The sequence below is a fragment of the Hippocampus guttulatus genome, chromosome 1 (assembly GCF_054856545.1).
Source record: "Hippocampus guttulatus isolate MCC_2025c chromosome 1, RoL_Hgut_1.0, whole genome shotgun sequence".
NCBI classification, from domain to species: Eukaryota; Metazoa; Chordata; class Actinopteri; order Syngnathiformes; family Syngnathidae; genus Hippocampus; species Hippocampus guttulatus.
This window is the reverse complement of record NC_141261.1, coordinates 33777503-33805434: the sequence shown is the minus strand read 5'-3', so window position 1 is coordinate 33805434 and position 27932 is coordinate 33777503. Positions and strand designations below refer to the sequence as shown.

At 44.9% G+C, this 27932-nt stretch overlaps 1 protein-coding gene and 1 pseudogene across 2 annotated transcripts in view; both read left to right on the top strand.

The window, feature by feature from the left end:
- The window catches only part of itpr3 (inositol 1,4,5-trisphosphate receptor, type 3), a 191980-nt gene that overhangs the window by 66083 nt on the left and 97965 nt on the right, over window positions 1-27932 (top strand). For both annotated transcript variants that reach the window (XM_086127490.1, XM_086127481.1), the window contains exons 10-18: window positions 46-90; window positions 153-295; window positions 378-477; window positions 5866-6026; window positions 6098-6239; window positions 8626-8790; window positions 16500-16672; window positions 16753-16872; window positions 19272-19353. In XM_086127490.1, coding sequence (XP_085983616.1) covers window positions 46-90; window positions 153-295; window positions 378-477; window positions 5866-6026; window positions 6098-6239; window positions 8626-8790; window positions 16500-16672; window positions 16753-16872; window positions 19272-19353 — 1131 coding nt within the window. The remainder of the gene's footprint in view (window positions 1-45; window positions 91-152; window positions 296-377; window positions 478-5865; window positions 6027-6097; window positions 6240-8625; window positions 8791-16499; window positions 16673-16752; window positions 16873-19271; window positions 19354-27932) is intronic.
- LOC147211484 (uncharacterized) lies at window positions 14968-15721 on the top strand (annotated as a pseudogene).

Below are 27932 nucleotides of genomic sequence, written 5' to 3'. Positions count from 1 at the left end.
ATGTCAAAGATTTACGTTTTTTTTTTCTTTCTCTTGTCCGTACAGGAGAATCCCACTTACCGAGGTGACAGTGCGGAGATGTCCTCCTTGGTGAGTTGGAGACATAGTGGACTCTTGAAGGACCCTCAGCCTACCTTTGCGACTTTGTGCAGATGGAAAGCAGTCGCAACAGCAAGCGTTTGCATGGCGAGAGGATCAAGTATAAGCTGGTGGCCATGACACATGGCAATGACATTGCCTCGCTCTATGAGCTGGATCCCACCACTTTACAGAAGACCGACTCCTTCGTTCCGCGGTACCAGCCACATCCTGCCTGACTTTGAGAGTAAAACACCAGCGCTTTTAATGGAGACAGTAAAATGAATGTCCACTTCCAGGAACTCATATGTTCGCCTGAGGCATCTCTGCACCAACACGTGGATCCAGAGCACAAATGTCCCCATAGACGTTGACGAGGAGAGACCCATCAGACTCATGGTTGGTTCGTCACTCTTTTCTTGACAGCTGAACAGATTCAAAGCAAGCACGTAGATAAAGCAAGAAGGAAATATGTTGTGACGCCAGAAAAATATCACATACATTTTATTTGCTGGAGTTAATTTCATTCTTCGAGTCTTTAGTAATTGAGGTTCATTTCCCGCTGTCAGAGTTTGACATAATACGAGGCTTGGAATTAATTTAGAACAACTGCCTGCAAGTATAAAAATCAACTCCTAATGTTAAAAGACTTGTTTACCCCCTGTGTGCTTTGCTGCATGGACTTGATATCCTCTCGAGACCTTGATCACCCGCGAGAGTTGAGCTCTCAAATGAGTTATTCATTGGGACTAGACATATTATCCCCACCAGATCAATGGTGGAAAACATCTATCGAATTTGAGATGTCTTGAATGTTTCCCTTTTACTGGGTTTTAACACTGGCTTAGTCTCTCTCTCTCTCTCGCATTTGAGGACAGCTTTGCGGTGTTAAATGTCCAGACGTTGCAGCCATTGGACAGTAGAGTCATTAGGTGCTGTGAGGTTCAAGTTGCCATCTGGTGGTCGATGAATGGGACAGTAGTAGAGGAGATGTTCTGCAGTTTGGAGTTCTGGTCCACAGTCGCAGAATGGTGATTCGATGAGACCCCATCGGAACATGTTGTCGTTGAAATGGCCTACCCCAGTTCTTAGGCGGTTGAGTCGTACCCAGACTTTCCGGGGTAGCGTTGAGCCAGGTGGGGGTTTGGTGTTGGGTTGGACCATGAACTGGTTGGGTCTTGCAGTTTTATCCCAACTACTTCTCCACACTTCCAGGATGTTAAAGTTGGAATCATGAAGTTCTGCAGCATGATGAGGAAAAGGGTGGCGAGATATTAGCCTTTGGCGCTTTCCAGGTTGTACCTCGGCGATCAACTGGTTTAGGGCATGGTTTTTGTCCAGCACAGCATGTTGAGCAAGGCAGTGGGTAGCTTTTTCTCTACGTAAGCTGGCTGGGGCAATGCCTGCCAATACTGGTAGGAACTCCGTGGGGGTGGGACGCAGACATCCGGTGATTATCCTCATGGTGTCGTTGAGGGCAACATCAATCTTCTTTGAATGGGTACTTCGGCACCACGCTGGTGTTGCGTATTCAGCTGTGCTGTAAGTAAGCGCAAGAGCACTTGTACGGAGTGTGTGAGTGCTTGCACCCCAGGATGAGCCAGCTAGGCGTCTCAGCAGATTTATTCGAGCTGTTACTTTGGCACGAAGAGCATCTATATGCTGTTTATATGTGAGCTGTCGGTCGAGCTTCACTCCTAGGTACGTGGGGGATGGATTATGTGGGAGTGGAGTCCCATGCAGGTAGACAGTGAGTTGGCGCTTGGATTCCATGTTGTTTAGGTGGAAAGGTGTGGTGGTAGTCTTTGCCAAGCTCAATTTAAGTCTCCACGTTCTCAGGTATTCCGATATCAGTGCCATATCAGCAGTTAGTGATTTTTCCACCATGCGCCAGCTTTTGTGGGAGTAGCATAGTGCAAGATCGTCAGCATATCCATCTTGATGAGACTTGGTTTTGGGCATATTGCTGATATAGATGTTAAAGAGCATAGGCGAGAGGCATGATCCCTGTGGTACTCCATTTCTCAAGCGGCGGGGTCGGCTGCGTTGTCCGTCGCTGGTCTTTAGCACAAAGCTTCGAGAATATTGCTCAGGAAGCGAACCATTTGCTTGTCCGGAATCATCTGGAGAAGCTTCAGTATCAGGCCTTGATGCCATACAGTGTCATATGCCGCAGTTGGGTCAACCAAGATAACTCCAGCCTTGTTTCCCTTCTCGAAGCTATCTTCAATAGTACTGGTCAGCTTGATTATTTGCTGGGTGGTAGAGTGTCCATGTCGGAAGCCAGCTTGTTCTTTAGGCAGCTGGGGGTCAACCACTGAGTTAAGTCTGGTCAGGAGAGGTCGTTCCAAGATCTTATACGGAACACATAGCAGTGAGATAGGGCAGTAGCTCCTTGGGTCATCGGGAGGTTTATGTGGTTTCAGCAGGGAAACCACAGTAGCTTTCCGCCAGATCTTCGGTATAGACTGGTGCTTCATACAGGCTGAGAGGTATTTGCATAGCCAGTTCATGCATTTTGGGCCACAGTATTTCAAGAACTCAGATGGAATATTATCAGGGCCCTGAGCTTTGCCAGTCTTGATCTGTTTGATGACAGAGGTTAGCTCTTTGGTGGAAAAGGGAGCTGAGAGGAAGCTATCAACGCTTGGAGCATTCCATAATCTGGTGCATTCTTGTTTCACTCGGAGGTCATGGACTTTGTCAGCCTCTTTATACTTTCCATTAGCTAATAGCTGATGTGCAATCGAGTTGGCAGTGACAGGGCAGCGTTTGGGTTGAGAGCTGCGTCCTGTGAGGCGATTGAAGGTCTTCCAAGCTACTCTGCTGGAGTGAGTGAAGTCTATGCTTTGGACCGTGTCTTCCCAACGTTTCTTACGGTTCGCGTCGAGGCATTGCACTAGGTCGGTGGAAGTCTTGGTTGCTTCTTCACTGGTTGCGGCAGACAGGAAGTCTTTGTAGTGGCTGTCACACTCCTCGTCCCATGTTGGTATGAGTTGGTGACGGTAACCGCGTGGGATTGTTCTTTTTGCGGCTTTGTATAGGGCTTTACAGAACGACATATAAGACGTATTCAGGTCTGCTGATGTTGGGTCTGGTAGGTGACAGATATTGTTATCAGCTAAGCGCCTGAATTTAGGCCAGTTGGCTTTTCGAAAGTTCCATCTCTTCACAGCTTTGCTTGGTGTTGGCCTGATTGGATGAGTGATGGTCTATGCTGTGACTTGGGAAACGGACTGAGGATCAACCGCTCTGGAATGGGTCCATTAATGTTGGCAAAAGCCAAGTCCGGGTTAGTTGTTGTGTTCCATCTTCTGGAGTGGAAGCTGTCCGGTTGTTTTGGATCGTAGAGCAGTTGCAAGCCAGCGGCCGAGGCCCAGCTTTCAGGTGTTTCACCATCTGGATTAGTGGTTTGGTAGCCCCATGTGGTGCTATGGGAATTGAAATCTCCGCTATATATGCAAGGAGAGGCAAAGGCAGGGATGGAATTGCCTTGCAGTTTTGTGCTTGGTGGTTTGTACACATTGACTACGGTGGTGCCTTCAATTTCCATTGCCGTCTATTCCACTTCACCGTCACTTTGTGATGAGTTGATAGGGTTCCAGGTGGCAGAGTTCTTCACAAAAGCGGCTATTCCATGTATGCTGCTGTTGGTGCAAGCAGCCAGGTTGTAACCAGAGATCTTGAGTTTGGAATGATCCAGTGAGTGGGTTTCTTGCAGGAGGATTGCTGTTGCATTGTGCTTTTCCATAAGGTGTTCTATGATTGCACATTTTAGCTTAGTCCCATTAGATCATGAATAGGAAAATGGTAAATTGTCCACTGACATAACATTTTATCCACAACATCATGGTGCCCAGAGGCCCATTCATGCACACGTTCACACATCAACAGGCAGCTGCTGCCTTGCATCGTGCTGCCAGGCTCAAAGGGAACAAATTAGGGTTCAGTGTCTCTCCCAAAGACACTGTGACAATGGACAGTCGGAGCCGGGATTTGAACCACCTCTTGTTTGCTTGTTGGCTTCCCACTGAACTGCAGCTGGGAAACCATGGCGGGGTTTGGGGTCAGCACCAGTCTCATTACTAAAATTCAGGTATCGTATGGGGACATTAAGGGTGTTCTGAAGATCAACAGTGGCTTTTGTGCTCCTTTTGGGTGCATAGAGTTTTGCTGCCAGTTTTACACTGGGAAGCTCTATGCCCTCTCCCTGGAACCCTTCTGATACTTTTTTCCATAGGCCACATTTTGAAACTTGGGAGCGGCCTAGGACCCTGTTTCAAATAAACTGCTCTGGGGAAAACTCAAGCGGTATTCACAATTGACTCACTGTTCCTTCTGAAGTCGTACACAGCGACTCCACATTAACTACTATGTAATCAAGAGGCTTCGATTCTTAAAGTAGCAATAACCAGACACCTGGTTATTTTACACCATTTTCAATATTGGCCTAATTTACTGATGTTGGACAAGTGATATCAATTATTCCCAATAACGGGTTGATAATTATCGGTCTTTAAAAAAATAAAAATAAAATATGTATTCAACGCTGAACAGTGTTACAAACATGCAATTGGACAAATGGTTGTTGTGATGGACTCACCTTTCCGAAGGGATGCATTAGGGACCAACTTTACTGCACTGTGTTCACATAGATGAGTGAGCCAGCCTATAAATTTGGGGATGAGAACAAATGCAATATAGAAAAATGGTAGTGTATTAAAATCTTTGAGTTGATTTTTGTGAAAATCTGCACAAAAAGATTCTTGCACCTAGTTTGCAGTTCAGCAGTTTTGTGTTTCTTTTTAATTGGAATTGAGAATTTGTATGCAACAGAAAGTACCAGTAACCAGACCAATGTTGGTGTACAGTATTTGAGGCGGCATTTGTTATCGGTCCGGTTTTGTTGATATCTGACTGATGAATGTGACTTCTGACAAGGATCTGACCTCAGACCGCATGGAGGGTGGATCCGACAAATGCAGACTCAGATAATTGGTGATAACAAATTAGGTTTAAAGTAAAGAAAAGCGAGAGACCGACCGACCAAGTAGTCAACAAAAATCGCTGTCGACAAAAAGCCAAGAAAACAAAACAATAACAGAAAGCGCTTGCCAATTGCAAGGAAAGATTTATCACAGAGAAATACAGAAATTAGGTTAGTCCAATCACACGAAACAAAGGAAATATTCAACTAACTAACAAAGACTCACAAACCAAAATTCTACTACAACAAGGAGAGCGACTAGGAACAAGAGCAACAGGTCCAGAAAATTAGCACTTGGGCAACAGCAGCGAACAAAGAGCAATAATCCGCTCAAGGGTTACATTCCACACTTCAGCTAGTGCTGAAGCATAAACAAAACCAAAACAGAGCGGAACATGACATCTTTGTTGACCCCATATCGGTCCGATAGTTACAGGTACTGTATTTGTCCGCTAGGTATTCATTGATCCATCTATCCATTATCCAAACCACTGCTCCTCATGTAGTGCATCCCTAATATTGTTAGAAGGATGTTGAGGATGGAGCTGCCAGGCAAGAGAGCTCGAGGAAGACACGAGAGATAGTTGATAGATGTAGTGAGGTAAGACTTGACATTGATGATGTCGAAGATGAAGAAAGATAATGGGCTTTGGCGACCCCCAACAGGACAATCCAAATGTAAAAATGAACAATTCTACATATTTTGCACCTGTCTGTTTCCAGTTAAAATCAAATGAAGCCCTTCAACACAAACGTTTGCCTCCCCTTGGTGTAGAAGGTTGACATTGTCCTCCTCACAGTTAGGAACATGCCCCACCAAAGAGGACAAGGAGGCATTCGCCATCGTCTCGGTTCCCGTGATGGAGATTCGGGATCTAGATTTTGCCAATGACGCGAGCGCCATGTTGAGCACGGTGGTGGACCAGTTCAGTAAGGGCTTCATCAGCCAAAACGACCGCCGGTGAGACTCTTGCGGCGTGGATGGTGCATGAGAATGTTCTATCTACATGCTCACCTTTTTTTTTTTGACAGCTTTGCTATCAAGCTGCTGGAGGACGTGGTCTTTTTCGTGGCAGACGCCGTCAACAGCGGCCAGCCAGTATTGGATGTCACCATGACCAAAGCCAACCGCGAGAGGCAGAAGCTAATGAGGGAGCAGAACATCCTCAAGCAGGTAAGGAATATCTCACACAGACAACAAAATCTATGCTGGACCCAACGCCCAAGTGGATCCTTCACATTTACTGACCGCTTCCCTTTTTTAAAAAAATGTTTATACATTCTTCATTGAAATTTTCTTTCACATACAGGAGGATTTGACCCCTCCAAAATTGCTTCCAAGAAAATATTGAAATTGTGATTTTTCGAACAGAAATTGCGATTTTGATTGGATCGACTTTTTTTCCCCCAAACCAAGCTTCAATATGACCACTCACATTTACAAATATTTGCTGTTCATAGCTGGTTTCTCTCCACTTAAGTGCAGTTCCAGCCAGATTTCTGTGAAAAGTGCATTGTACACCACCTTTTCTGGTGTCTGGCGACCAAAACTATTATCTTAGTGATGAGCATTGGTTTCTTGTGCTCTCTCTTTGTCGGTGTCTCTTGTCAGCCGTGATAATAGTGCTTACCGGTACCGTATTTTCCACACGAAAAGGCGCACTGGATTATGAGGCGCACCTTCAATGAATGGCCTGTTTTGTAATTTTTTTTCATATATTGGACGGCCCGCATTATAAGACAAATTCTACAATGCATCCAGCAGATGGAGCTACGCTGAAGGAAATGCCAACAGAACACTACATTACACTACACCCTGATTTATATAGCGACGATCAGATGTCAGTAAAACTTTTTTAATAAAGCAGCGACACAGTTCACTTAACCAACATCAAGTTATAACATTGACTCGTTAACGTTGAACTCTCTTGCCGCTGCTCTATTTCCGTGTTCAACTGCAAAGCCGATCGCCTTAAGTTTGAACTCTGCGTTGCAAGCATGTCTCTAGCAAGGAGCCATTTTGTGGTTGACATATTATCGTAATGACCATACACAAGGCGCATCGGATTTTAAGGCGCGCTGTGAGCTTTTAAGAAAATGGAAGGCTTTTAGGTGCGCCTATGAGTGCGGAAAATATGGTACTATGATTATTATTATCTCATTTGTCGCCACAGAGGGTAAGTTACAGAGGAACTGCAATCTGATTGTTGAGCTTGGGGAGAGTGGAGGGAGACGATATTAATGTGTGAGAGAGTTCATACAACAGATTCTGGGTCAGTCAGGAGTGCTGGAAAATAGGAAAAAGGTTTTGATGGTCACGTGATCGCATGGTATGGAATTGAAATTCGATCAAAAAAACAAAAAGCTCTTAGACCAGGGGTGCCCAACCTTTTTTGACCAAAGATATACTTTTTGATCAACCAACCTCCCAGGATTGACCCGTTACTGTAGACGCGCGCATACGCACACACTTAAATGCACATACCCTGATGAGCAGTACCCATTACGGCCCCTAAGATGAACGAAACAGAAAAATAAAGTAGACACAAGGGTTTGTGAGTTTGTGAAAAACAAATCACTGCCTACCTTAGTAGAGACTTGACGCGGAGGAATGGGACGCACTTTTGCAGCGTGTGCCGTTTTAAAATGCTTCTCCCGGCATTCCAGATTTCCATTCTTTGCCAGTGCCCTCGAGGAAGTATACCTGAAACAAACCTCTAATGAGAATAATAATAACAATAAAAGATATAGCTCAACAGCTCTGAAGCATGCTGCAATTGCAGACTGCTTACCGCTAACAATTTCCGGTCATGCAGATCATGCGCCACTGTCGGTTAAAGGTGACCTGCTTTTTTATTTCATTTTATTGTTTAAATGTTTTTTGTTAGAGTAAGAATGATAGGATGCTCAGGGTACAGTGTGCACTAACACAAAAATATATCATATGAATAACATGCACACAGACACACAAATGTTTTTTTATTTTTTTATTTTTTTATTTTTTTTATTTTTTATTTTTTCCCCCTCTACACCCCTCGCGATCGACTTGGGACCAGACCGTGAGCTACTGGTCGATTCGACGTATTGGGCACCCCTCCGTTAGATGGTTGGTCATTTTTCTTTCTGACATTTTAGAGATGTTTAAAGGAGCCATAAAAATCCATTCTCTGTGGTGTCTCTTATTTTGCCAGTGTCTCCTCCTCCCCCCAATTACTGTTGTTATTGTTTTGCACCTACCTTTCAGACAGTTTTTAAAGACCCAAAATCAGCCACTGCAATTCGTCTCCCAGGTTGACAATTCACATTCCACATGCTAAATCAATCTACTCCCAGATGTGCAAAATGGACTGTGCTATAATTTTACCCAGACACACTCCTGGTGTGCCTGGTGAGTAGATAGCTTCTACTTCTGTTCATGTGAGCAATCAACTTTGCACCCATCTGTGCACATGCAAACCTTTAGTAAATCGGCCTTTTACTGTTCTCTTTCTGTTTACATCATATTTATTGTTCTTTGCACCTCTAATTAACTTATAGACATGCTATTCCTTTTACGTCAGATATTTGGCATCCTAAAAGTACCTTTCAAGGACCGTAGCGGAGGGGAAGGACCTCTGCTCCGTCTGGAGGAGTTGGCTGACCAGAAGAACTCTCCATACCAGTACATGTTCCGACTCTGCTACCGCGTCCTGCGACATTCCCAAGAGGACTACCGCAAGAACCAGGTAAAGGCTGTTTACAGGAGTATTTGTATATTGTGGCATGTTTGCCGCATGCCCCACATGCATTCATATGAAGCACTAAGTGTATGAATGCATTTGTAAAAGATTATGTCCATCACTGAGAATACTTTTATTGTCGAGACCAGCGATTCTCAACTGGTGGGTCAGAACCCAAACATGGGTCACAGAGCCATTTTGGGTGGGTCACAGAATGGTAGTTAAAATTTGCAGGCGTTCCACAAATTACAAGCGTACAAACGTATTGTTTTTTTTATTGTGTAATATGAATAGTATTTTTCTTGTGGATGGTTTGGTGTGTGTGTGTGTGTGATATATATATATATATATATATATATATATATATATTAGAGCTGTCAGTTTAGCGCGTTTTTATTGGCATTAATTTAAATGAATTTTAACGGGATTAAATTTTTTCTCGCGAGATTAACGCGCCACACGTCACAAGCGGATGTTACGTTGCTCTATAAATACACCAGAAACAAAACATCAAGCGCGCTGCAGAAGTCCACGCCCATGTCTGTTTTGCCAGCCATGGCAGAGCAAGACACCGAAAACGGAAATTTAAAGAGTTTATGAATGGAAAGTTTACTTTTAAAAAGTTGCCAGATTGCTCCACTGACAAGACCAAAGTTATCTGTTCTTCTCTCTCTCTGTATCATACAGGTATACAATGTATGCCACTGACGCGATTGTTACTTGTTTGGAACTATTTTGTGTGGAAGGTTACAGTGTTCTGTGTCCATATAAAGAGAGCGAGTGGAGCGTCTCTGTGTTCATCTGACAGTGACAGTGCGCTGCAGTGGTAGAGACCTAGCGAAAATAAAACGTCTCCAGTGTTGTCATCGAACCAAGTGTAGTCATTCGAAATGAGGTCTATACAAAACCATAGAGAGACTTCCGTGCAAGAAGGACCAACACAATCAACATAGCCTGTGTTAGGGGGAGTGAACCCCCCAACCCCTTTCATCACCAGTGGCCCTTGTACATCCCATCCTGTAGACTTGGGCCCCCTGTCTCCTTATCTTAAGTCAACAGTCTCAAACTTGGGCCTTAAACTGGACAGTGATTTCAAACTTGATCGGCAAATTGGTGCCGTTGTCAAATCCAGCTTCTTTCACCTTAGACAGCTGGCCAAAATAAAACCTCTCCTCTCACATGAACACTTTGAGACAGTAATTCATGCCTTTGTCACATCCCGGCTCGATTGCTGCAATGCCCTTTACTTTGGAGTCAGCCAGTCCTCCATTAAGCGCCTTCAGCTGGTCCAGAATGCCGCTGCTCGCCTCTTGACTGGTACTCATAAGAGGGAGCACGTAACTCCTACTCTGGCATCCCTTCACTGGCTCCCCATTCATTTTAGAGTTATTTTCAAGATCCTCTTATTTGTTTTCAAATCTCTGAATAATCTCGCGCCACCTTACCTCTCTGAGCTCATCCGCCCCTACACACCTGCCCGGCGCCTGAGGTCTGTGGACCAGACATTATTAGAAGTACCAAGAACTAAACTCAGGCTCAGAGGGGGTCGAGCCTTTTCTGTTGCTGGTCCCTCTCTCTGGAATGACCTCCCACTGAACATTCGGCAAGCCTCCTCGCTGCCCATCTTCAAAACCCTCCTCAGAACTCACTTGTATTCTTTGGCATTCGACTCAGCATGACTTAGATTTGTTCTTGGTTTTACTGTTTGGTGCTTTCTACCGCCTTTATTACCGATTTGTCTTACTGTTTATTGTGCATGTTAAATTGCTCCATGTACAGCACTTTGTATGCAGCGATGGCTGTTTGACTTGACTTGACTTGACTTGACTCTTTCCTGTATGTCTGCCACTGTTATGGCAGTTAGGGTTCTGTTCAGGGAGGTTGCTGTGCTCCTCTCTCAGGGTCACCGGCCATTGTGCACTGCTGTTATGTGCAACCTCCTCTCCCATATGCCTTTCCAGTACCTTTCAGTTTCCAGTCTTGGTGGGTCAGCTCTGTTGTTAGGACCCTGCCACTGAGCGTACACTTTCGCAGGTTGTGTTGCGAACAGCCTGTTTATTCGTCTGGCCTCATTCTCTTTCATGTACTGCTTTAGGCGGCTGGACAAGGTAGAGCCTTTGTTTGGTAGTTTTGAGTGCTTCAGATATGGTCATCTGGATGTACCTCTCGGGTATCGGCCTTTTCATCACACCTCTCTGGGCCTCCGTCAATTGACTCACATCTTTCCGAGCCGCCTTGATCTTAGCCTCCAACCGTCTTTTCCATGGTGGGTAACGTATCTCATGGCTTCCATGGTTACTCTTATAGCCAAGCATCTCTAGGATCACTGATGCTGAAGTGATCGTTACGGTAGGGATGGCCCTCAGTGCTGCATTCACACTTTCCATGAGACTTTCAGGTGGTACTTCACATAGCCGTTGTAATCGGTTTCTAGGTTGCCCAGCTTTCATTCTCGCCATGATCTTAGCTTTCAGGTCAGTTGCTGCCTCGCTCAGCATTTCATTCATTGGGGCTGGCCTCCCAATCTCATCATCTGCATTCATTGGGGCTTGCCTCCCAATCTCTGGTCTAACCTCCTCCTCCGATCTGGCAGCCTGGGGCCCTTCACCTTGGAACCTGTGTTGTACCTCATCAATCTCAAGTTGTGACAGCAGTTGCCGTTTGTGGATGTTGGAACACTGAGCTACTCGTTGTTTCGTGGTCAACCGTGACTGTGAGTTTTGAAGTAACCATTTAGCCCACATTCTCTGCATGTAACCCCTCTGACTAGGGTTGCTTGAGTAGTAGCATTTCAACAGAGCCATGTTATCGCATCTCGCCCATCTCCGCTGTGTTCCAGTAGCCCATTTTTCATCAAGGTGCTCTGGTTCCCCAGCACCTGACACAGACCTTGTTTGGCCGGGCGACATCTGAGCCGGCATGTCATTCGTTTTATTGTCTCTAATTATTGTATGAGGTAGGCATTAGTGTGAAGGATCTTGCCCAAGGACCCACACTGGATGGTGTTGTGTGCTCATATTGCCCCAAGCGGGATTCGAATCACCGTCTCCCGTACGCCAAACCGATGCCTTACCAACTGAGCTATCCAGCCGCTCAAAATGAATAAAGAGCAGGCATTCTGTTGAGTTCGATGTACAGTATGCCACTGACATGATTGCTACTTGTTTGGAACTATTTTGTGTGGAAGGTGACCGTGTTCCGCGTCCATATAAATAATGTGGGTGGAGCTTCTCTGTGTTCGTCTGACAGCGACGGTGCGCTGAGGCACGTCGAGAGTTCAGCGGTGCAGTAGTCTGAAAATAAAACGTCTCCAGTGTTGTCATCGAACCAAGTGTAGTCATCTGAAATGATGTCTACACAAAACCATAGCGAGACTTCCGCGCAAGAAGGACCAACAGAATCAACATAGCCTGACTGCTGTGTTAAAGCAAACTTGAGAAAAACGAAGTATGCAACCATGGCTTAATTCCACTACAGGCTGAGTACTAGTTTACCTTAGATGTGCACTTTATAATTTTATATTGCTCTGTTTTGATTCCATTAAAAGAGCTGTTAAAGCAGCTGTTGTGTGACAAAATATTTTTTTCACTGTTGTTGATGGACAGTAATATTGTGTGAGAGTGTGAATAACTGCTCCAAGTGAAAAATGTTCATGTAAAATTGAAAATGGAAATGATTTCAGTAAATATTTGCATTTTGCACATAGAACAATGATTCATGATTCCATGTTGATGAGACTATTAAAATGGGGAAAAATAAAACAAAAAATATAAAAAGAAATTCAGAAACGATAAAAAATGCGCGAGTAATCACGATTAATTTTCAGCTAATTTGAGTTAATTATGACAGTTGCGTTTTTAATTAGATTAAATATTTTAATTTTTAGCGCATTTTTATTGGCATTAATTTAAATGACTTTTAACGGGATTAAATGCTTTCTCCCAAGATTAACGCGGCACACATCACAGCGGATGTTACGTTGCTCTCTAAATAAACCAGAAACAAAACATCAAGCGCGCTGCATAAGTCCACGCCCATGTCTGTTTTGCCAGCCACGGCAGCGCGAGACACCGAAAACGGATACTTTAAGAGTTTATGAATGGAAAGTTTACTGTTAAAAAGTTGTCAGATAGTTCCACTGACAAGACCAAAGTTATCTGGATGTTTTGCAGGAGTAAACTGAGCTATCATCATCGCACGTCGAGTCTGAAATACCACATAATGGCCAAGCACACAGCTGATGTGAGTACTCCGGCCCCTCGTCTAAGACAGACAGCTGTGGATCATTTCAAAGTGAAGAAAATGGATAACACGACGAAGAACAAATTTGCTCAATGTATGGCTACTGCATGCAAGCCTGTCAACATTGTCCACAGCTCGACTCAAGGTGAAATCATTCACATTGCATCGAACAACTCCACTACGGATTGCCAGCGAGAGCCTCCATTACAAGCTGTGTAATTCGCGTTTTTAATTAGATTAAATATTTTAATCGTTTGACAACTCTAATATATATATATATATATATATATATATATATATATATATAGGGCGGCCTGGTAGTCCAGTGGTTAGCACGTCGGCTTCACAGTGCAGAGGTACCGGGTTCGATTCCAGCTCCGGCCTTCCTGTGTGGAGTTTGCATGTTCGTCTCTGTGTGCCCTGCGATTGGCTGGCAACTGATTCAGGGTGTCCCCCGCCTACTGCCCGGAGATGGCTGGGATAGGCTCCAGCACCCCCCGCGACCCTAGTGAGGATCAAGCGGTTCGGAGAATGGATGGATGGATATATATATATATATATATGTAAAGTATGTATGTATATACAGTGCCGTGAAAGTGTTTGCCCTCTTCCTGATTTCATTTTCATAGTTATCACACACAAAGTTTTCAGTACATCAAACCAATTTTAAAATCACATAGTGAAATACAAAATGCAATTTCTAAATGCCAATTTAATTTCGTGAGCCCCCCCAAAAAAATCCAAACCTCCTTATCCCTGTGTGAAGTGACTGCCTTGCCGCGGTGAACTCCAATTTAGGAGTAGAAAAAGTGCTATTTATTTATGTGAAATAATTGGTTGTGTAGCGTCGGTTGAAATAATGTTTTACTGGTGGCCAGAAGTTTCCTTTTAATTCCTTTAGGTTCCGTACAAAACCTCTTACACCATTAAGAGAATGAAAATAAAAGCATGACATCATGAGTCACACTTATCAGCATGTATGTCAATATTAATTACGTATATATTCTAATCGCAAACATAAATCTATAGACAAATACACACAAATATTCACTTTGTTCCCACTTTCAACCAGGCTAAGTATCTTTAAACTGTTAATTTTGTCGTCTGTGAATCTGTTTAACCTTTTCCGAATCCTCTCGATATACACTGTCTAAACAGCCGTTATCCCTTTCCGTATTCCTTCAAAATAAGGCTTCCACCTAACAGGAAGTCAACACTAAATGTCCAATATTGCAGAACATTTGGCACACATAAATAAACCCATAGTCCTTCACAGGTTGATTAAATGTAATTAGAAATCATTTGAAAATGGGAATTAATCATTGTTTGATCTATTGAACAAAGTACTTTAAATAAACACTGATTTCTTTCTTTACCTCATATCCAAATGACCCATTTGTTCTAAAACTCAAATGTGCCCCTTTAGCACAAAATGTTGTTGTTGTCACCACTAACACATGAATAAATATCCTGTACATACTGTGGCCCAAAGGTGTTTGAAAAGTAAAGTGAACAGGATCTAATTGGAGCCAGAGAATTGAACCATTCTCTCTGTATATGTGTTCCATTTTGTCACTCACCAACGGATGTGAGAATTAGTTGTTTGCTTTAAAACTTAGATTTTAGCAAGCATGCTTCTTGTTCTTCTTTTCCTTTCGGCTTTTCCCTTCAGGGGTCGCCACAGCGAATCAGTTGCCTCCATCTAAACCTGTTTTGTGCATCCTCTTCTTTCACACCAGCGACTTTCATGTCTTCTTTCACTCCATCTATAAACCTCCTCTTTGGTCTTACTTTTGGCCTCCTGCCTGGCAGTTCAAGACTCAGCATCCTTCTCCCAATATATTCACTCTCTCTCCTCCGGACATGTCCAAACCATCTCTTGGAAGAGACACGCCTATGAAGCACATTTCAAACTTCAAGCGATCAGTTCTGCGGAGGAACATGGCATTTGAGCAGCCGTGAGAGAATTTAGGATCAACTAATCCATGGTTCGCAAGTGGAGGTAGCAGGAGAACGAGCTTCGCCAAGTCAAAAAGACAAGGCTGAGTTTCCGCGGAAACAAGGCGAGGTGGCCTGAGTTGGAAGACCAACACAAGTAGTGGATTCACGGTCAAAGAACAGCCAGGACAAGCGTCTCTACAGTCACCATTCGACTGAGGGCAAAAACCCTTTCAGAAGAAATGAAAATCAAACATTTTCATGGAGGTCCATCTTGGTGCTTTTGGTTTTATGAAATGGTGCCAAGTATCCATCTGGGCAAGGACTACCATGGCGCAGCAACTTTGAGCGGACTACAAGGAAAAGGTGGCCACCTACTGCTCCAACTGCTGTAAAATGATTGCCGACAAACACATGCAGCCCAACCACATCATCAACATGGACGAGGTGGCGCTCACTTTTGACATCCCGGTGAACCACACTGTCGAAAAGAAGGGGACCAGCATGCTAGTTATATGCACAACGGACCATGAAAAGTCGACTTTTACTGTTGTGCTTTGGTTGCCATAGAAATGTACAGAAACTGCCACCTATGGTGAAAGACTGAACTGAAAGAAAAGTTTTCGACTGGAGTGTTCGTGAAGGCAAATAAAAAAGTCTGCTATGGACGAAGAGAAAATGAAAGTGGCTGAGTGAGGGGTATGCGAAGAGTTTGGATGATTTTTTTCCACGCCTTACCCTCCCTGCTTATTTATGACTTCATGCATGCACATCTCACGGCCGTTGTGAAAAAACATCTGCAGCAAATGAACCCAGAGCTTGCCATCATTCCGGGAGGCTTGACAAAGGAACGCCAACCGCTGGACATCAGCATAAACAAGGGTTCAAAGTGAAGTTGTGGGAACGAGATGAATGACAGATGGCGACCACAGCTTTTCCAAAAACTGGAAGGCAGCGCCGGGCGAGTTACTCCACTACTTGTGAATGGATTGTGCATGCTTGGACTAACGTGTCCACTTGCACTATTGTTCGAGCATTCGAAAAAGCCGGCATCATTTCTGAGGAGCTGCTCGGCAGCAAGACTGACTCTGACTCTGACGAGAGGGAACCTGGCGTGTTCGATGGAGAACTTGCCTAGCTTTTTTATTTCAGATACAGAAGATGAGTATGTGTGAATGAGAATCGATCCAAAAATAATTGAGTACATTGTTAAATACTTAAATAAACTACCACAGAACTCAGTTTTGCTCCTGTTGCCTTTTTAAAAACATACGTCAGCATGCATGCATGTTCGCGCATGGTTTTTAAGGCATTTTACCATGCCTGCGTCCAGTAATGCAGTGTGTCTTGTGTGCCATTTATGGCTGGCATTTCTACAGAAATGCCAGCCATAAATGGCACTATACCTTTTCATATGGTGCGTCCTATGGTCGTGTAAATATGGTCCTTTGTGACAGCTGCAACTTTTGTAAAAGTGCAATATAAATAGAGTTGAGTCAAGTTGCATTTGTTGTTGTTGGGTTTTTTTTTTCCAGGAGCACATCGCCAAGCAGTTCGGCCTGATGCAGGGTCAAATCGGCTATGACATCCTGGCAGAGGACACTATCACTGCGCTCCTGCACAACAATCGCAAGCTGCTAGAGAAGCACATCACCAAGACCGAAGTGGAGACCTTCGTCAGCCTAGTCCGCAAGAACCGCGAACCCCGGTAGGCATGGCGCGGTGGCACAGCAGTGTTGGGGGACGTTAGCGAGTGAGACAGCATGGTTGCACTTACTCTCTCTTCAGCTTTCTGGACTACTTGTCGGACTTGTGTGTCTCCAACAACGTGGCCATTCCCGTCACTCAGGAACTCATCTGCAAGTGTGTGCTGGAGCCTATTAACCAGGACATCCTCATCAAGACTGAGTGAGTGTGGTGAGCTGTGGGGAATGTCGCATGTGAAAGAAGGTTCTTGCCTCTGTTGTGGCTGCATCTATGATAGATGCAGCCATTTTGTACATGAGATGTTTTTAGATGTTTGTGATCTCGTATTTTCCAAAATAAAATGTTTATTAACATGCAACACTCCTTAGGACAGGGGTGGGCAATTATTTTCCCGGGGGGGCCAAATGAGAAGCAGAAAATATTGTGGAGGGCCGGGCCAAAAGTTAGAAATAGAAATAGAAAATAAAGAAGATAGCACAATGTCTTTGTATGCCAGTAATAATGTAACATTCTCCTCCACCATCACACTCAGCACCGGTTCTCCTCAAGGATGTGTACTGAGCCCCCTGTTGTTCACGCTCTACACATTTGACTGCTCTCCGACTCTTATTAGCGGTCCAGTTTGCGGAAAGTTTTTAACATGTTAACAATCAAACCATTCTAGGAAATGTTCATTTACTCGAGCCACAAGCAATTCAGTCTGAGCATGGAAATTGCCAGAATCGGACTGAGTAAGAATCGCTTCCTTGTTTTTCAAAGTCTCGTAGATTTGAGTCTTTCCGACTCCAGGCGTCTCCTGAATGTTTCGTACTTTGTTACCCGCTTCGTTTAATCAGATACATATCCTCTTCCCTTCCATGGTCATTACTTTCTCCCTCTTTCCTCGTCTTCCCCTCCCTCCCTGTGCTCTGCAACTTGAAATAACTGCACCACCTGGTGTTGAAATACCTGTCATTACAAGTCCAAACGAAATGAATGCAATCAAACCTTAATTGTGCACCAATCTTCGGCGGGCCGGATTAAAAAGACCAACGGGCCGGATCTGGCCCGCGGGCCGTAGTTTGCCCACCCCTTCTATACTAATAATCACACTGGATTTGATTATTGCAATAATGTTACCTCATTGAATCCTAGCCATAGTCACTGGAGCAAACCCCGCAATACCAGCTGTTCTACTGGATTTTGACTGATCTTGCAACCCACAGGTGTTCTATTGCAATATAAACATGCAGTCGAGCAAAACAAAGACAAGCTTCTGGTCTTTCTGCTTAAAAAAGGGTGGTGTCTATCTTTTTTCCATTCTTTAGCAATCAGCATTTGAAAATAGCTCAATTTCATCATATTTTTAGTTTCTGAGGAAATAAAATTGAGATAAAGACCTTTTTGTACAAGCAGGCATTCCAAGCATCATTTCTAGTATTGCACTACTATGGAGCAATTTAACATATACAATAAACAGTAAAACAAGTCGGTAATAGAGACGGTAGAAAGCACCAAACAGTAAAACCAAGAACAAATCTAAGTCATGCTGAGTCGAATGCCAAAGAATACAAGTGAGTTTTGAGGAGGGTTTTGAAGATGGGCAGCGAGGAGGCTTGCCGAATGTTCAGTGGGAGGTCATTCCAGAGAGAGGGACCAACAACAGAAAAGGCTCGATCCCCTCTGAGCCTCAGTTTAGTTCTCGGTACTTCTAATAATGTCTGGTCCGCAGACCTGAGGCAGGTGTGTAGGGGCGGATGAGCTCAGACAGGTAAGGTGGCGCGAGCTCATTTAGAGATTTGAAAACAAATAAGAGGATCTTGAAAATAACTCTAAAATGAATGGGGAGCCAGTGAAGGGATGCCAGAGTAGGAGTTACGTGCTCCCTCTTACGAGTACCTGTCAAGAGGCGAGCAGCGGTATTCTGGACCAGCTGAAGGCGCTTAATGGAGGACTGGCTGACTCCAAAGTAAAGGGCATTGCAGTAATCGAGCCGGGATGTGACAAAGGCATGAATTACTGTCTCAAAGTGTTCATGAGAGAGGAGAGGTTTTATTTTGGCCAGCTGTCTCAGGTGAAAGAAGCTGGATTTAACAACGGCACCAATTTGCCGATCAAGTTTGAAATCACTGTCCAGTTTAAGGATCAAACATCTAAATAGGACTCTCCTACTAAACAACATAGCAACACCACAAAAATATTGATCAGCACTTAATTGAACTGATGGAATTAATTATGAACAGAAGTAAAACAATGAGTTCAGCGAATGTATGCACGTGTATGTTGGCAAGTGTAAGTGCACATGCACCTGTGCATTGATCTCTTATCTTTAAATTCTGTTGTTCTAAAACTTTGTGGTTGTCTTCAGAACAATGTCTTGACATGTACTCCAAAGCATTTTGTGGAACATCGCTAGCGGATGCCATACATGCAAAAAATATTGCATATGCATGCATATGCATATGCACATTGCAAAAGGTTTGGAATGTGTCATTCGCTTGACATTTCAAACGGATGAGTACGTTTCTTGTTTTTCTGAAAAAAAAAACATCCCCCGTAGAGTAAACAAAAAATGCCACACACACATTCTACAATTCTTGTTGACTTTGCTTTAATTGCAGGCGGCGGGTGGCCAAAGAGGTGGCTCCAACTGAAATCCCCACACAATATATGGGAATGGACGACTACGCAGATGAAGATGAGGTAATAATAAATGTTTTCCGAAACAAATTTTTTCCCTTCTATTCAGCTGCACTTGGAAATCTCTCCTCCCTGAATCAAATTGATTGGAAAGGAAATAATGAATGGCCAACTCCGATTTGAGATCTGAGTAGGGGATCCTGAGACTTTTTTGAGGTCTTGGGCTGTTACATGTGCTTCCAGCTTTTGGTAGATCCTGGTGAAGTATTCAACCGGGGTTGTGTCAATAAAAATGTGTCGAGGTCGCAACTAAGCCTTTTGTTTTTTCAACCACAAATAAACTTAAAAAATAGTGATTAATTGGCCAAATGTGATGTGTGTGCCAAGTATGGTATGTTTTCAAGAATGTTAATAACATAAAATTTTGGGGGGCAAACACTGCGTCCCCACGGCAACATCATTTGGCAAAATATGAGGGTAAGTCAAAAATAATGCGCACTTTATGCTACAGCGTGCGCTTGTGTTGAAGTTCGATGCAATTTTGCCTGCATGCGAGAACTTGTGTGTCACGTGATCGCAATCAGCTGATATTTTTGTCTGATCGATTGTTGCACGTGCTTCTTTCAGTCGATAAAAATGGCCGCTCCACTGCTTCACATGAACCAGTGGAGAACAATGTACAGTGATCCGATTTTTATGGTCAGAAGGTGTGTCTAGGTCAGAAGGTGTAGAGAAGGCTATCAATTTAATTCAAATTAAACATGGAAAGAATTTAGTTGGTCGTTCTCCTCTTTGGCCCACGGGGCAGGATGTCCACAATTTCCCAAAAATATTTGAAATGTGTTTCCTTCTCACACCGCAGAACACTTATCCATTTTGCATCAGTACATTTCCGATGAGCTTGTGTTCAGAGAAGCTGGCAGCATTTCTGGGGTGTTTGCTTTGCATAGTGGAGTTTTAAGCTGAATTTACGGATGCAGCGCGAAACTGTATTTTTGGACATTGTCTTTCTGAAGTGTTCCTGAGCCAATCTTATTATATGCTTTCCACAATGATGTTAGTTTTGGATGCAGTGCTGTCTGCATTTCTGTTGAATTTCAGCCTTGCCATGCAGTGGTTTCTCCAGAGGAATGTCGGCGCCATTTGACTGTCGTTGCTGGACAGTCCCGCGGCGCTTGTGTCTTGCGCCTATAATGGGCAGCATTTTTACAGCCTCGCTTATTAGTTCAGCGGAGAGATCGGTGCTGTTGAACGGTCTGCGGCTGGATGGATGTAAGTCTTGAGGAGCCGACGATGAGAAGAAAGGAGCGTTAGCGCGGAGCGCCGATGCGGATTTGGAAATGGGAGTCGCGGCTTGGAGTTTGAAGCGGATTACGTGGGACAGGAGAAGTGAACTAATCTCTTTTCGTCAATGGACGCTACAGCTTTGTTGTTTGCTTTCAAAACTCAGCTTGTAGCAGACGTGTGCACATTTTTCAGCATGACGTCTCTGATCCACTGGTGAAAGGACACTTTGATCCTCTCCTCTTTCATCTATAACTGCTTCAGACAACAAGGTGTATGCAGAATAGTGGTGAAGATTGCCCGACTGTTTGTGTCTTATGTGTTGTGTTGTGTTATTTTTGTTATTTTGACTTCAAAATGGCGCCGCGTGAGTGGCTGCCTTTCCAGCAGCTCCTATATTTTGTTGTTCTACTTCTTCCTTTCATAACTTTGCTGCTGTGAATTGGGAATTTCTCCATTGCGAGACTAATAAAGGTTTTCTTATCTTATTCTTATCTTATCTTAGATTCTCTCAACCTTATTATGATGTTCTGGACTGTAGATGATGAAATCCCTAAATTGCATAGATCAGGGGTTTCCAACCTTTTTTGACCGAAGATCTACTTTTCAATCAACCAACCTCCCGCGATTGACCCATTATCGCACATGCGCGCATACGCACACACATGAACACGCAGGCCATCATGAGCAACAGCCATAATGGCACCTAAGATGAAAGAAACAGAAAAGTAAAGTAGACACAAGAGAAAATCACTGCCTATGCTTTGTCGAGACCTGGGCTTGGGACACACTTTTTTGTCGTGTTAACGATCGTAGCTCACGTGTACCGTTTTAAAATGCTTCTCCTGGCACTCCAGATTGCCATTCTTTGCCAGTGCCCTCGGTAAATTGTTAATGAAATGAACTTCGATTGATAATAGTCATAAAAGCTATTGCGCAACAGCTCTGATTGCGAGCTGCAATTGCAGATTGCTGACCTCTAACAACTTCCGGTGAAGCAGGTCACACACCACCGTAGGTTAAAGTTGACCGGCTTCTTAATTTTATTTTACTTTTTTAAATACTTTTTGTGAAAGTCAGACTAGTAGGATGCTTAAGGGTGCAGTGTGCAATAATACAAAAATATGTCATATTTATAATGCACACAGACAAACAAATGTTTTAGGTTGTTTGTTCTTCTTCCCCTCTACGCCCCTCGCAATTGACTTGGGACCAGTCCCCAAGCTGTCGGTCGATCGCAATCTACGTATTGTGCACCTCTGGCATAGATGGTGAAATCCCTAAATCCTTTGAAATTTTACATCAGAATCAGAATCATCTTTATTGGCCAAGTATGTTGAACACACAAGGAATTTGTCTCCGGTATAACACGCTGCATGTGTATCATCATAAACAAGGACATGACAAATATGTATGGAAGGACATTTCGTAATGTAAGTGAACCGTAGTGCGGTGGTACCACCCAGTGACAACTGTGAGACAATGTGCAAAGTATCAAGCAGAGCTAAAGTGATCAGTGGTAGAATACATTACTATGACAGTTTGTACAGTTGGTGCAGAAAATCATTGAACCATTTTAGAGTGACCAGTAGCCGTATTTGTTGTACAAGAAGAGTGACTACGTCAGTGATTGTTTAGGGAGTTAATGGCTAGAGGGAAGAAGCTGTTTAAGTGTCTGCTGGATTTGGTGCGCATGGATCTGTAGCGCCTGCCTGAGGGGAGTAGCTGGAAAAGGTGGTGGGCAGGGTGCGGGGGATCCAGGAGGATTTTCCGTGCCCTTGTCTTGATTCTTGCAGCATGCAAGTCCTCAAGAGTGGGTAGGGTGGTGCCAATGATTTTTTTCCGCCGTCCTAACTGTCTGTTGAAGTCGGATTTTGTCCTTTTTTGTGGCGGCCCCAAACCAAACCGTGATGGAAGAACACAGGATTGATTCGATGACTGCCGTGTAGAACTGACATAGCACCTCCTGTGGCGGGCCATGTTTCCTCAGCAGTCTCAGGAAGTACATCCTCTGCTGGGCCCTTTTCAGGATGGAGATGGTGTTGACTTCCCACTTCATGTCCTGGGAGACTGTGATTCCCAGGAACTTGAAGGTCTCGATGGTTGATACAGGGCAGTTGGATAGGGTGAGGGGCAACTGTGGAGAAGGATGTTTCCTGAAGTCCACGATCACCTCTACAGTCTTGAGCGTGTTCAGCCCGAGGTTGTGTCGGCTGCACCAGAGCTCCAGCTGCTCCACTTGTTGGTACGCAGACTCGTCACGGTCTTTGATGAGACCGATGACCGTGGTGTCGTCTGCGAACTTTATGAGTTTGACAGCTGGACTTGTTGAGGTGCAATCGTTTGTGTAGAGGGAGATGAGCAGTGGAGAGAGGACACATCCCTGTGGGACTCCAGTGCAAGTGGTGCGTGTTGATGATGTTGTTGCTCCCAGTCTCACCTGTTGTGTCCGTCCCGTCAGGAAGCTGAGGATCCACTGGCAGATATTGTAGGGGGCACACCATGCTGGAGAAATTTATGGGTGAGGAGTTCCGGGATGATGGTCTTGAACACAGAGCTGAAATCCACAAACAGGATCCTTGCGTAGGTCCCTGTGCTGTCGAGGTGCTCGAGGATGTAGTGCAGACCTATGTTGACTGCGTCCTCCACAGACCTGTTTGCCCGGTAGGCAAACTGAAGAGGGTCCAGCAGGGGTCCGGTGACATTCTTTAGGTGGTTCAGCACAAGGCGTTCAAAGGACTTCATGACCACAGACGTCAGAGCGACAGGCCTATAGTCGTTCAGTTCCGATGTTGCCGGTTTCTTGGGAACTGGGATGATGGTAGACTGTTTGAAGCAGGATGGGACCTCACACAGCTCCAGGGATCTGTTGAAGATTTGTGTGAAGACCAGAGCCAGCTGGTCAGCGCAGACTTTCAGGCAGGAGGGGGACACTATGTCGGGCCCCGCAGCTTTCTTGATCTTCTGCTGCTTGAAGAGCCGTCTCACGTCCTGTTCGTGGATCTGTAGTGGAGAAAAAGAAGGTGGGGGGGGTAGATAGAGTACTTTCTGGTAGAGGTGGGTGTGTGTGAGAAATGGGGGTGTCCTTTTCAAATCGGCAGAAAAACATGTTTAGTTCATCAGCAAGACCCTTATTGTTCGCTGTTTGGGGGGATGGCATTCAATAGTTTGTGATTGCTTTCAGGCCATTCCATACAGATGCAGAGTCGTTAGCAGAGAACTGTTTTTTCACCCTCTCTGCATAGCTTCTCTTAGCGATGTTAATTTCCTTTGTCAATTGGTTTCGGGCGTGTTTGTACAGTGCCCGATCTCCACTTCTAAATGCGGCCTCTTTCTCTTTCCTGAGTTGCCTGAGTTTGGGAGTAAACCATGGCTTGTTATTGTTGAAGGAGTGGAAGGACTACGTTGGTACACACGTCCTCACAGAAACTGATGTATGATGTTACAGTGTCTGTATTCATCCAGTGTGCCCGTTGAAGTTTCAAAGACCCAATCAGTGCAGTCTAAGCAAGCATTCTTGTAGAGCTAACTTTGCTTCATCTGTCCATTTTTTCACAGTCTTAACAACCGGTTTAAAACATTTGAGTTTCTGTCTGTATGTAGGTATTAAGTGGATTAAATTGTGGTCAGAAAGACCCAATGCTGCACGGGCGATCGATCGGTATGAATTTTTGATTGTTGTATAGCAGTGGTCTAGAATGTTGCCTTCTCTGGTGAAACAGTCGATGTGCTGCTTATATCTGGGGGGTTCACGGTTAAGATGTGCTCTATTAAAATCGCCCAAAATGATCAGGGGTGACTCGGGGTATTTTAGTTCGAGTTTGTTTACTTGTTCAGCTAGCGTTTGTATCGCCGTGTTAGCGTTAGCTTGTGGCGCAATGTAAACACCGACTAGTAAAAAGGAGGTGAACTCACGTGGCGAGTAGAATGGCTTGCAGTTTAAAGACAGCGACTTCAGGTCCGGGCTGCAGTGTGCGTCGAGCTTCGTGACATCAGTGCACCATTCTTCGTTGATATAGAAGCAAATCCCACCACCTTTCGATTTCCCTGATAGCTCCGTGTCGCGGTCGGCTCGGAGAAGGCGGAAGCCGGGTAGATGTAGCGCGGAATCCGGGTGGCGGTCACTGAGCCAGGTTTCAGTGAAGCAGAGCGCAGCAGAACGTGCAAAGGTTTTTGTTTTGTTGGTCTTTGTGAGGAGAAGAAGTTCATCCATCTTGTTTGGCAGAGATCGTAGATTAGCAAGATGGATCAATGGGAGAGGGGTTCGAAATCCACGCTGCCGGAGCTTGACGAGCACGCCGGCTCGCTTCCCCCTCCTCCGGCGGCGTTTCCATGCTCCGTACAGCGCAGCCGCTCCGCTCGCAATTAGCTCCAAAAAATCTTGTGGATTTTCGTGTGCTGGTGAAAAAAGACCGAGCGTAGACTCCCCAATGCTAAGCAACTTTTCCCTCGTGTAAGTCAGCCGCTCAGGGTCGCCAAAAACTAACGAAAATGACAAAAACAGGGATACTACTAGGGAGCATGTAATCAAGGCTGCCATACCTGTCGGCGCCTGATGACGTAACGAAATTGAACAGCATTGTCCTCCAACTCTTTGACTATTTTCTAACACAGTTGTTTACAAAGAGGTGAACCATCAATTAAATATAAGTTCAACATGATTCTTGCAAATCATTGTTTTCTCTTTTTAGTTATGTTTAACACATTTCATTGAAACTGGGTTTGTAAATCATTGTATTGACTTCTTAACATACAACGTTGGGTACTAGCATGATACTGGCACATTGTAATTGAAATTTTTGGGAAAATGAAATACATCTAGTGGCGGCCCGGTAGTCGAGTGGTTAGCACGTTGACTTCACAGTGCAGGGGTACCGGGTTCAATTCCAGCTCCGGCCTTCCTGTGTGGAGTTTGCATGTTCTCCCCGGGCCTGTGTGGGTTTTCTCCGGGTCCTCCGGTTTCCTCCCACATTCCAAAAACATGCATGGCAGGCTGATTGAACACTCCAAATTGTCCCTAGGTGTGGTTGTGACTGCGAATGGTTGTTCGTTTCTGTGTGCCCTGCGATTGGCTGGCAACCGGTTCAGGGTGTCCCCCGCCTACTGCCCGAAGACAGCTGGGATAGGCTCCAGCGCCCCCCGCGACCCTAGTGAGGATGAAGCGGTTCGGAAGATGAATCAATGAATGAATGAAATACATCTAATTAAATGCTAGTTTGATAAAAATACGACCGCAATAAAAGGCCAAAAATTGGGCAGAAAAGGAAATTTTCTTCCTTTTGAGTTTAAAGTAGGGCTCCAGAGACTTTTTTTGTAGGGCTTGGGCTTCTGTTTGTGCCTCCAACTTTTGGTAGATCTTGGTGAAATGTTTTGTTAAAGATTTGTAGGGAGCTAAACTAAGCCATTTCTATTTTAGCTGCAGAATGAACTCTTGGTCCCTAATAAATTTGAGAGAAACAAAAAATACCTTGCAGCAAATGCTGCTCCTTCCTTCCTGGGCAGTCGGCCCCCGTCAGGTACTTGTCCCCCCTCCCGGATCCCACACCTGGCACGATTCCAGCTGGTGCCTCGCGAGGTTCCCCACCAACAATTCCTTCCCACACGTCCCGCAAGTCACCCTTCTCCCTCCACGACCCCCCTCCCCGATTGCTCTTCGTCCTCCCCCGACTCCCCCTCCACGCGCCACGCCCCCTTCGTCCTTCTCCCTCCTCCCCTCTCCTCCTCATTCTCTCTTTCCACTCTTTCACACCCTCTCACGTGTCTGGCATAGTTTGCTTTTGTCACCCACCTTTCACACCCTCCACACTGTCTCCTCTCTACCCCCCTCCTCATACACTCCTCCCGTGCAACTCCTTTCATGGCTTATCTTATTCCCTTTTGACCCAAACATCCTCCCACATTCCCCACACTCAAACTCCACCTGTTCATCATTCCTGCGGTGAATCCACTTTTCGTGCGTAGTTAGACCAGCTCTACTCCTGCACACTTTTCCGCACCCCTCGTACCTACATTCCAACCCATCATTCACCCTCCTAGCATTCCTCTCCAGTTTTTCCTCGTTCACTCCCGCCTCATATCTGTGACCCTTCTGATTTTCCCATTTATACAGATGATCCATACGCTCACTCACTCTCCTCTTCCATCCTTCTCTGTCGCTCGTTAATCTCTCCACCTCCGTCCAGTCCATTCCTGCATTCCTCATAACTCTCTTCCAATACAACACCGTCTTCCTCTTGTGTCCCATCATCTTCCCTCTTCCTTCCAGTTCCTCCCACCATCCCAATACCATCGCTTTTGTTAGTCTTTCATTTCCTATACGCATCACATGTCCGATTATTTGCAACACTCGCCTCTCAATTTTCCACTCAATAGATTTTACTCCCAGCATTTTCCTCACGTCATACATGTTCAGTCTCTTTTCGTGCATTTGTCTCAGCGGTTCTCCATTCCTATCACTCCACACATACAGTACCTATAGCATTTATCCATCCATTTTTGTAGTTTTCCCTACATCCTTCTTAAACCACGTTCTCACCTGACAGTCATTCAGCAGGCTGCTCTCCACACACGCCTCTACTACTCTCCCTTGCCACCTCTTTGACAGTCGTGTCCCTTTCAGCCACCCTTTCACGCTCCCCCATAGCTTTCCTGCCCTTTTGATCCTGTTTTTCACATCTACTTGCATACCAATCCAACTACCTAACACTCTGATCTCCTCACCCTCTTTTGTCCCAAACTCTAACACCTCCTCCTTCTCCTCATTGTTCCTCTCTTCCCACTGATTCATCACTCTTTTCACTCTCCTTACACTCTCATTTATCTCTCCTTTCGTTCCGACTATTGTAGTGTCGTCCGCAGACAGAGCACTCGACACTCTCACTTCTTTTGTTTCCGAGCTCCTTTTCTCGCAGCCATGTTCACCTGCGAACGACCCGCCTGGTATCCACCTCCACACCAACATTTTCTCTTCTCTATCATCTTGGCTCCTCGCCGCCAATGCCTGCCTCATCACCGCCTGATGGTAGATGTTAAAGAGGATCGTGATGTGAAGCATCCTTCTCGCAACCCTCTCCCTGGCATCCATCTTTCACTCACTCCCTCCCTTCCCCTCACCTTGTACTCTGTCGTCTCATGCAGGTCCATAATAGTCTCTAGACATCTGCCTTTCAGACCATACCTTTCAAGCAACATCCACAACGCCGGTTTACTCACTCTCGGATACGCCTTTCGCAAATGTAGCAGTCTTGCACATGGCCAGTCATCATCATTCATTTCCTTCACCCCTTCCTGATTAGCTCTCCTCTTACAATCTTCTACATCCTCCTGTATTCATACCATCATTTGCGTCACATCAGCTG